We start from the raw sequence: 10850 nt of genomic DNA on the forward strand, positions 1-10850 counted from the left end.
TGACTTCCGGCGCCTGCCCCTGCACGTGGAGGCGATGCCCGACCCTGGCGCGCGGCCGGCCCCCACCCCCTCGGTCACGTGCCCCGGCCGGGCGGCGCGCGAGATTCGAAGGCGGGCGCCATGTGGCCCCCCGCCGCCTCCTGGAAGGCGCTGGGCGTCGTCTCGCTGCTGCTGGCCTTGGGCCTGGAGGGCGCTACCTGGTTCCTGCTGTACTTCCTGAGGGAACGGCGGCGCCGGCGGTCGTCCCTGCCCGAGGTGCTCTTCTTCCCGGCGCCGCCCACCTGCACCGAGGGCCTGCTGCGGCCCAGCCGCCCCGTGCCCTGCGTCTGCGGCCTGCCGCACACCGAGAGCTCGCTGAGCCGCCTGATGCTGCGCCTGCTCTCCGCCCGCCGCACCCTTGAGCTGTGCCTCTTCTCCTTCTCCAACCCGCAGCTGGCGCGGACCGTGCTGCTGCTGCACAAGCGCCGCGTGCAGGTGCGGCTCATCGCCGACTCCGACTACATGGCGGTGAGGGGCTCGCAGGTCGGAGTGCTGAGGAAAGCAGGTAAGGCGGCTGAGCTGGGCCTCCTCCCCGCGCATTGACTGCGTGCATGCACCCACTGTGCCTTCCCCTGTCTCCGTAAGGCAGTCACACAGAGCTCCCTGGGTATCTTTACAATGGGGGAGGTGTTAAACCAGGGCTGGATCGGCCTGTCCTCCTCACCCTGAGCTCCCTGGATACCTTAATAATGAGGGCAGTGTTAAACCAGGGCTGGATCGGCCTGTCCTCCTCACCCTGAGCTCCCTGGATACCTTAATAATGAGGGCAGTGTTAAACCAGGGCTGGATCTGCCTGTCCCTCTCACACAGAGCTCCCTGGGTATCTTTACAATGGGGGAGGTGTTAAACCAGGGCTGGATCGGCCTGTCCTCCTCACCCTGAGCTCCCTGGATACCTTAATAATGAGGGCAGTGTTAAACCAGGGCTGGATCTGCCTGTCCCTCTCACACAGAGCTCCCTGGGTATCTTTACAATGGGGGAGGTGTTAAACCAGGGCTGGATCTGCCTGTCCTCCTCACCCTGAGCTCCCTGGATACCTTAATAATGGGGGAGATATTAAACCAGGGTTGTATGGGCCTGTCCTTCTCACAGGCAGCTCCCTGCATACCTTAATAATGAGGGCAGTGTTAAACCAGGGCTGGATCGGCCTGTCCTCCTCACCCTGAGCTCCCTGGATACCTTAATAATGGGGGAGATATTAAACCAGGGTTGTATGGGCCTGTCCTTCTCACAGGCAGCTCCCTGCATACCTTAATAATGAGGGCAGTGTTAAACCAGGGTTGTATGGGCCTGTCCTTCTCACACGCAGCTCCCTGCATACCTTAATGATGAGGGCAGTGTTAAACCAGGGCTGGATCTGCCTGTCCCTCTCACACTCCCTGGGTATCTTTACAATGGGGGAGGTGTTAAACCAGGGCTGGATCGGCCTGTCCTCCTCACCCTGAGCTCCCTGGATACCTTAATAATGGGGGAGATATTAAACCAGGGCTGGATCTGCCTGTCCCTCTCACACTCCCTGGGTATCTTTACAATGGGGGAGGTGTTAAACCAGGGCTGGATCGGCCTGTCCTCCTCCCCTGAGCTCCCTGGATACCTTAATAATGAGGGCAGTGTTAAACCAGGGCTGGATCTGCCTGTCCCTCTCACACAGAGCTCCCTGGGTATCTTTACAATGGGGGAGGTGTTAAACCAGGGCTGGATCGGCCTGTCCTCCTCACCCTGAGCTCCCTGGATACCTCAATAATGGGGAAGATATTAAACCAGGGCTGGATCAGCCTGACCTTCTCACATGCAGCTCCCTAGGTATCTTTACAATGGGGGAAGGTGTTAGGCAGGTGGATCCAGCCCTGGTCTATCTGGTAACACATACAAAATTTGCCTGGCACCCCTCCCTCCCCACTCATTTTCATCTCAGCCATGGGTCCTGCCCTGCTCCTCCTTCATCATTTTTGGTTCTCCCCCATTCTGGATAGATGAGCATAGAACACCCAGGTCCTCATCTTGGCTATGGTGCCATCTGCTCACCTTAGGAATGGGGTTTAACCAGGACTGGATCAAGGGGTTCTGTAAAAATGGAAGGATGTGGGGTGGGTAGGGCACCAGGAATATCCCTGCTGACCTTCCAAGAGTCTTGGCGAGCAAGAGTATTCCCAGCCAGAGCGAGAACCTGGCTTTTCACCTTTTACTGAAAAAATGCAGACTTCCAGGAATTTTTCCCATCAAAGAATCTGAAACAGATGCAAACCTGTGAAATTCCCCCTCTACATCCCATTTGTCTGTAGCAGTCGCTTGTGCAGATCGGGTTGGGTTTTCTTAGTTATGTGAATGTTGTAACTTTTCCAGAATTGCTGCCACGGTTAGCAAAGTTTAAACGTTTTGCCTATCAGTGAATAGACCGCCAGTCCGAGACAGCACTGCGGTGGGGCAGCTTGTGCTCATCTGGGCACGGAGGGGAGATTTTAAGAACTAGCACTTTAATCTCATTTTCTTCTTGCTGAGCATAAGGAAAGGGAGCAGTCTTTGCTTCTGTTCTTTGGGCACTGGTTTTTGCAGGTCAGAGAGTAGCACCGCAATTTGGATCTTCAATTCCAAAGGTAGTTTGCCTGTATTTCTAAGAAGCGCTGTGATTGTGAAGTGTGATTGGATGAAAGGTAATATATAAATGCTGACTACTGCAATTGGCAATAAGGAAAATTGGTTACCTGCTAATTTTCGTTGCTGAAGTACCACAGATCAGTCCAGATAAGTGGGGTTTATACATCCCTAGCAGCAGATGGAGGCAGAGAATAGAAGCTTTTCAGGCACTGCTACATAACCGAGTGCCAGCTGCAGTCCCTCAGTATTGACCTCTGTCCAAGCCAAGTAGAGCCCCAAACTCAAATTCAATGAATGCCTCCTCTCAGAGCGATCACAGCTGCGGGTCCCCTAAGATAGGTTTTCAGGTCCTTGTTGGATGTGAGGGCCCTAACAGTCCTACAAACTCCAACTATATACATATAATTATCATAAACTCTGTAGAAACACTTATCATGTCAGTCTTTTGGAAGCAGGGGATGGGTCGCTGGACTGATCAGGTGGTACTTCAGGAACGAAAATTAGCAGGTAAGAATCAGTTTTCCCCTGCTGTTCATACCCAGATCAGTCCAGAGAAGTGGGATGTACCCAAGCTCCCCTACACTGGGTGGGGCCCCTGAAAGACCCGCTCTCAGAACAAACTCACTGAAGCTCGCCTCTTCCGGCACCAACACCTCTAAGCGGTAATGCCTGCTGAAAGGGTGAGGGGGAAGACCTTGTTCCTGCTCTACAGATCGCCTAAGGCGACACCAACTGCCATTCTGCCCAGGAAGGCCGCTTGCACTCTAGTAGAATGTGCTGGCAACCCCTCCAGAACCTTCCGGCCTTTACCAAGAGAGGCCGAAAAAAAAAGTCTCCTTTAGCCACCGCGCAATAGTGGCTTCAGATGCTTTGGCTCCTTTATTTGTGACCCCGAACAAAACAAAACAGATGATCTGATCGTTGGAAACTCAGTGACCTTAAGATAAGGCATCAAGGTCCACAGCACATCCAATAAGTGAAGCTCTCGCATGTGCTCACTCTGCAGACAAAGCCAGGAACCATGGTAATTCCACCATCTGATTGAGATGGAAATTGGAGGGTATGGTACACACAAAGTCATGCCATCTTCCGAAACCCGCAGAAACAGTTCTCTACAGGACAGTGCCCGAAGCTCCGAAATCTTTCTGGCCGAACAAATCGCCAACAGAAACACCGTTTTCAAGGTAAGGTCCTTCAGGGATGCCCTCCATAAAGGTTCAAACAGAGGATGACAAACACATCACAAGATCAAGTTCAGAGTCTACGATGGACACGTTCTTCTTACTGGCGGATGCAAATGCTAGCCCCCTTGAGAAAACGTATGATATCCGGATGAGAAGCCAAAGGTCTTCCTGTAACTTCGCCCGAAGACAACCCAAAGCCACCACCTGCACCTGAAGTGAATTGTAGACCAAACTTTGACAAGCCCTGCTGCAAAAAAGCCAAGATGTGCGGAGTATCCTTCCACAATGGATCCAGGCTGCCCCTCTATACACCAGGACTCAAAACCCTCTCCATGCTTTGACATAAGCCAGGGAGGAGGCTGGCCTCCTTGCCTGTAGCAATGTAGCCAAAACTGATTCTTAAGTACCCTTTGGATCTTAAATGTTTGTTCTCAAAAGCCAAGCTGTGAGACAAAAGCAATCCACCCAATCTGAAAAGATAGGCCCTTGCCTGAGCAGGCTTTGTAGATGAGCCAACCGTATGGGCCCGTCCACTGCGAGCTGAATCGGATCCACGAATCATGGATGCCACAGCCACTCTGGCACTACCAGAACCGCTCTTCCCGGATGTTGCTCTATGCACCGCATCACTTGACCCATGAGAGGTCATGGAGGAAACGTGTTCCTCCTGTTGGCCATGGAAGAACCAAAGCGTCTGTTCCTTCGGTTCCACTCTTCTGTGACCGAGGAACTGCACTGCCTTGGCATTGTCTCATGTCACCATTAAATCCAGCTGGGATGTGCCCCATCTGGCTTGAATGAGATCCAAAGCCTCCGCCGACAGCTTCCATACACCTGGATCCAATTGCTGCCTGCTGAGAAAATCCACCTGTATGTTGTCCACTCCGGCCTCATGCGATGCTACAATCCCTTCCAGATATTGTTCTGTCCAGACAAAGAATTCCTGAGCCTCCAGATGCACACCTTGAGTCTTTGTACTATCCCTGCCGCTTGATATATGCCACTGTTGTTGCATTGTCCGAGAACACTGACATTTGACTCCAAACCTGTGAAACAAACTCCACCAACACCCTGAGCACTGCCCTTGTTTCTAACCAGTTGATAGATCCGGAAGCTTCTACTGGCAACCACAGTCCTTGTCCCATCTGCCCTCGGCAGACCGCCCCCCAAACTCTGAGGCTGATATCTGTGGTCACCACAACCCAGTCCAGAACCTCCAGATCCACTCCCTTCTCCAAATTGGGCCAAGACAGCCACAAGAGACTGAATCTGGATACCCCCTGCAGCAGTAAGGGCTGATGAAACTCCTCCCACAATGGAGTCCAATGGGACAGAAGCACCCTCTCGAGTGCACGCACATGAGCAAAGGCCCATGGCACCAAATCCAGCATAGATGCCATAGACCTCAGCATCTGAAGATAATTCCAGGCCCTGGGCATCAGCATTTGCAGAAGCTGGACCACCTGTGACTGTAACTTCAGAATCCTCTCTGAGGTCAAAAACACTTTGCTCAGTTGGGTGTTGACTCTAGCTCACAAGTAGTCCAAAGTCTGGGATAGAACCGAGCGAACTCTTCTCTAGGTTCACCCAGCTCAGAGATAACATCTCCAGCACCTTCTGAACCGACTGATGACATTCTTCCTCCAACTTTGCTCGGATAAGCCAATCGTCCAGATACAGATGAATTAGGACCTCTTCTCTTTGGAGTGCTGTTGCCACCACAACCATCAACTTTGTGAAAGTGCATGGCCCTGTCACTAGACTAAATGGAAGGGTCCAAAACTGGTGCATTCTCACAAGTATTTCAAAGCCGACCAGATTCTTCAACTTTTGGAAGGAAGTGGGCTCAACCAGAGTTGATACCTTAATGCAGCTATGCAGAACGGGCTTATGTTCTGTTGTGGCTTCTCTTAGCAGGGAGTCTAGGAAGAACAGAGCTTTGCCAGTTGAGTGGAGGAGTAGCCTAGTGGTTAGAGCAATGGGCTGCAAACCTGGGAAGCTGCTGCTGCTGTTTGTGATCTTCACTCTTCATTGCCTTAGGTACAAACTTAGGGGCCGATGCCATATCAAGTGCGACAAAACGTGCATCCAAACTAGGTACACATTTTTTCAATGCGTGCACATCCCCTTCTTCTGGGTGCCCGATGCAATGGGCAAATGAGCTGATGCGCTAGGGGTGGTAACTTGTGTGTCCCTAGCTCATCCATGGCATTGGGCACCCAGGGGATGTGGCTGTGCACGGGTTAGGAAAATGGACACTAGTAAATTGAGCATCTGTTTTCCTAACCTGACCGCCGTCAAGATTTGTTTTTCATGCTGCTTCCTGTGGTTCCTCCTACTTAGTATTGGTACATTACTAAGTAGGAGGAAACACAGTAAAGCAATAATTTCTGCTTTTTATTTATTTAGTTTTTAAGCCCTTGACGCGTAACAAGACTTAACGCTAGCTCCAAGGCTGCTGGTGTTTCTTGTGTGTAGAAACATGCGTGTCGGGCATGTGCTGATTTTTTGCATCGGGGCAATAAGCTAATAGCCTCATCTACATGTCATTTACACATGATGAGCACTTATAGGTACGAGCATGTTTGGATGCATGTTTTGGACACGCTAATCCCTTTTTTGTATCTATTGTTAGCCTAGCACGTCCAATTGCGGGTTAACCTGTGCGCTAGCCTGCATGCACGATATTGCATCAACCCCTTAGATTATAAACCCACTGGGGATCGGGAAATACCTACAGTACTTGAATGTAGTCTGCTTTGAAGTGCCTGAAAAAAACCAGAATACAATAAGCTCTCTGTTAGGATGCCTTAACTTTCCCTGTTGCATTAGTTATCCTTCAAAGATACATCATTCCGAACCACGTGCTGCTGAGCGACTGTCGGCTTTCCCTCAACTCGTTTTACAAGCTGCTGTGTTGGCTGGAAGAGACATGACGAAGGGTTTTTGCTCTCTCCGCAGGTATCGAGGTGCGGCATGACCAGCACGCGGGTTACATGCACCACAAATTTGCAGTGGTGGACAAAACTGTTCTCATTACGGGCTCCCTCAATTGGACGACACAAGCCATCCAGACTAACCGGGAGAACATCCTGATCCTGGAAGACGCTGTGGTGGTGAAAGCTTTCCTGGAGGAGTTTGAAAGAATCTGGCAGGAGTACGACCCAGCCTGTTACGTCTTCTTCCCAGGCAGAAAGTGAAGAGGCAGGACTATGGAAAGGAGGCTCCGCCACTGAGGAGGACAGAATGCTTTTATTTTTGAAGCGGCTTATTTTTCGTTTATTCTGAAATATTTTCCTGCAGGGCGAAGGGCGCAGATAGGATGCCGCGGGAGCGGCTGGAAGATAAGCAGGTGAAGACCAGCGTTATGGAACTGCCCCCTACGGGGGAGCCTAGTCCTTGGGCTCTAGAACCTGACGCGGGGAGTTGGTGTCTTTTCCCCAGCCCCAACAGGCAATTTTAAAATTATTTTTAAAGTCTTTCCTAGGGAGCGCGGTGCAAGGAACGATACCGCATGTTCTGTTGTCCTACTTATACCTCTGATGCAATCCTGTCAAAAGCCTGGATTAAACCAATTGATAACAGCATAGGGGAGTAGCTTGCTTGGTAGAGAGGGATGCGCGAGGTCAGGGAAGGGTGTCCAATTGCTTTGGTCATATCCACTTATCCTCTCCCTCCCCTAGTCGTAATTGGATAGTGATCCTACTGTCTGCGGGTGGGGCATGTCATTGACATGTTACCTTGTCCAACAGCTCGCGGAAATGGAGTATTATAAAAAAAAAAAAAAAAAGAGTCGTAGTGGCAGCAAAGTTTACTTGATGCAGAATTATCTGACGTGTGGCCCACTCTCCGTATCAACCACCCCACTGTCTTTTTAGGACATTCAGTGCCGCTCAAGCCAGTTTCGTGATCTCTACAACGAATGTGCGCGTGAGCGATGTTCCTACGATGGAGGCAATGCATGCAGCTCTCTCATCCGCAAACTTGAGTGTGGATGTCCTGGAAACACACCTGGCGGCTAGGTGTGCCAAAAACTGAATGGAGCGGCATTGCATCTGGCTCTGCGGCGAGGGTGGGGGTCTTAATGCAGTTTCTTGTTCTTTGGTGCCGTCCTGTGCAACAGCAGTTGATGGCAGACAAAGAGACTGAGCAGGCCCTGCTGCAGCCGTAACGGCAAATCGCACTGCACAACCCCCATCCAATACCTTCGTGTACTCACTTTATTTTGATCTTATTTTGTCATTAACCTATTTAAAAAAAAAAAAAATATGCCAAGAAATGGTCACTGATTTGACGATCCACTTCAAACCCACTTTTCACACCAAAAAAATGTTTCTACCAAAAAATCTTTAAAGAGAGTAAGGTGATGTTTCATAAAATTTCAGGGCACCATCCCCAGTGTCCCTTGTTATTTTTAATCATGAACACCATTATCCACCCTATATACCTTTTATTATTTTTATAAAAAAATAACGTGTTTTAGAGTGGTCCGGGGCCATAGCAGCAGCAGTGCCTGTAGGATGTCACTTCCTATCTAAGTCATGTAGCCTTCTGCCTTGGTTCCTCGTCATCCAAAACCCAGTGGGCTGTGTCCCTACCCTCCCCAAATATCTTACCTCAGCTGCCACCAGCAGTGAGGCTGTTTCCTAACCATCCACTCCCCAGGGCCTTGTGAGCTGCAGCCGCTGCTTCCTTTATCAGTAAGAAGGGCAGCTGCAGATTTCTAAAGCGCTGCTCCTGTAGCGTATGAGGAGGGAAGCTGTTGTAGGAATCCACGCCATGTGACTGAAGTGGGCAAATTTTGGTTTATAAGCTTCCAGCTGCTGCCTAAGAAACACCTCACAAGAGTGCATGCAAAGGGTGATGCAAAAATAGTTTATTACCATATAGTTTATGTAAAGTTAGGTAATTATATTTACAAAATAAAATGATCAGCTACATCCAAGGGAACCTAGCATGCCACAGCAGTCCTGGAAGAATAAATATTGTGACGAGTGACGCTTGAATGACAGTGAACAGGTGCACTGGTGTAAAGGGAGGGGGGAGAGCACAAATCAAGCAGGCAGGGGGTGCCCTTCACGCTTAGTATCTGGGTCCACGTGCATGTGCGCTCACCAGGATCGGGGGGTGACCAAGATTCATTCAAGCGCTCTGCCGGCAGCCGTCCCTAGCAAGGTGCAGTGTGGGGGGAGCTTGTGGCACCGGTTAGCGTGTGGCCCACACCATGCTTAATCTCACCTCCTGTCTCGGGGGGCCGTGACAGTGCCTGTGTCTGCCTGCACCTGCTGATTTTAAGAGATGTCACTTTGCTCCTTGAGAGATGGTTTTGGGGGAGGGACATGTGCCATTTTATCCTTGTCTTTAGAGTTAAAATTACATTTTGTGATTATAAGATGAGATGTAAGCTGCCAATCTCTTAAAGTTCACCTTTAACCTGCCACTCCCCCCTCCCTCCTCCCATTTGAATGCCTGGTTCCAGCGTAAGGAGCTCTCCTGTGACCCATGGGAGCATGGAGGCCACGTTTGAGTTGAAGCAGGCGGGCGGGAGAGTTGTACAGAGAAAGCAAGTGTGGCAGGGTGAAGCTTATTAACCTTCTGCTCAGACACAAATCAAAGACGGCTCCTAGCTGCAGATTTCTGCAGGCAAGTTCCATTTTAAGGCTCCTGGGTCCTAAAGGACTGGGAGGATGGGTTGACACTGCAGCCCTGAAACCCAGGAGTGACTCAGCCAGTGGCATCAACCAGCCCAAGCTCTCTAAGAAAAAGACTAAGGGAGAAAGCCACTGCCCTGTTTTCTTAGTTTCAGCTGATGGAGGGGTTTGCTTTTCTTCTATGCTTCAAGCTGGAATGGGTGTTCCTGTTGCCACCTACACTAATCACACTGTGTTTAAGGGTGAGCCACAGCCAGCCCTTTTGGGGATGGATGGGCAGGGGGCCCTGTCACTGTAGTGACACAACCCCTTCACTCTTATAAAGCCTAAAAAACTTGGAAGACCAGTGGAAAAGAATACAGTTAAAGGCTAAGTCTGCAGCCAGGAAGCCCATGGCAGCTGCTATGCAGTGAGCTCAGTGCAGGAGCCCTGCTCGGGAGTAGAGGTTAACAAGGTTATAACCTAAACAGGCCTGCTCCCGTCCACAGCTCTGCAGGGAGGAGCTGCTCCACGTCTAGGTCCAGCGCCCATGTTTGTGTAGATAATCCACCAACGGCTGGTGCTTGTGAGCAGGCTAAGTGCAGCTGCATCGAGCAAGGGCTTTTTGCTTTAGCTTCCTGAGTGTCCCTCCTCGCACTAGGATCAGCACTGCAGGCTTGACAGGCCCCTTCATTCACCCTCTCTAATCCTACACCTGTTTAAAGGTACAAGCAGCAAGTACAGCAGATCCTTCTGTTCACAGACACAAGAATAAGGTGGGACATTCGCAGCAGGTCTAGCATTGGGCCAGAACTCCTCCAAGAACAGATGACCAGCAGCAGAACCCAGTGAGAAAGGGACAGCACCCTCCCGCCACGAAACACAGCTCACTTCTAGCCAAAAGGAAACAGCTGTATTAGAGAACAAGGTTAAAAAAAAAAACCCCCAAAACAAACCCCCACACAACTTACAACAAAAATTTAAGAAACCCACCACTAACCTTTGAATAATAAATAGTTACACTGTGTGAATACTATACAGGGTTTAAATTATGAGAATTTTAAAAAAGCATCTTAAAAATGTGGAAACAGGAAAAACAAGGTACATGGAGCATGCACGGGCTAAGTGTTCACAACAATGACTGTATACAAAAAGCACAATGTCAGGGGCTGCTGAAACGCTGCTCTCGGTACTTTACAGGGAAGGCAGCCACAGGCCTGCGCTGCTGGTTGAGGCGAGAGGGTTTGGCATTTCCTTTCACCACCGTTTGGGGAAGGGGGGCTGTGCCGGCAGGGTCTCTCACCCCCCCCCCCGAAGCCCACTATCCCCCCAGAGCCACCTCTCCTCCAGCCCCTGCTCCCTTTGCACGAACTCAATGAGGAGAAGGTGGCACGGCTGTTAG

The 10850-nt window shown here is 50.5% G+C and overlaps 1 protein-coding gene across 2 annotated transcripts; it reads left to right on the forward strand.

Annotated features, from left to right (window-relative positions):
- Nucleotides 1-11: 11 nt before the first annotated feature.
- On the forward strand, nucleotides 12-10390 carry PLD6 (phospholipase D family member 6). Of its 2 annotated transcripts, XR_003852701.1 has the most exons (3): nucleotides 12-544; nucleotides 6780-7500; nucleotides 7610-10390. XR_003852701.1 is itself a non-coding variant. In XM_029577441.1 (2 exons), exons 1-2 carry the CDS (start codon nucleotides 121-123, stop codon nucleotides 7016-7018), a joined length of 663 nt encoding a protein of 220 aa, XP_029433301.1. In that variant the 5' UTR covers nucleotides 12-120; the 3' UTR covers nucleotides 7019-8339. The 2 variants fall into 2 exon arrangements, 1 of the variants encoding a protein (XP_029433301.1); XM_029577441.1 differs by having other exon boundaries at nucleotides 6780-8339.
- Nucleotides 10391-10850: the final 460 nt, after the last annotated feature.

The sequence above is a fragment of the Rhinatrema bivittatum genome, chromosome 14 (genome assembly GCF_901001135.1).
Source record: "Rhinatrema bivittatum chromosome 14, aRhiBiv1.1, whole genome shotgun sequence".
Lineage (NCBI taxonomy): Eukaryota > Metazoa > Chordata > Amphibia > Gymnophiona > Rhinatrematidae > Rhinatrema > Rhinatrema bivittatum.

Coding starts and splice junctions, on each gene's coding strand:
- PLD6 (XM_029577441.1), top strand. CDS start 121: ATGTGGCCCCCCGCCGCCTCCTGGAAGGCGCTGGGCGTCGTCTCGCTG. Junction 545..6,779: donor CGGAGTGCTGAGGAAAGCAG/GTAAGGCGGCTG, acceptor CTCTCTCCGCAG/GTATCGAGGTGCGGCATGAC.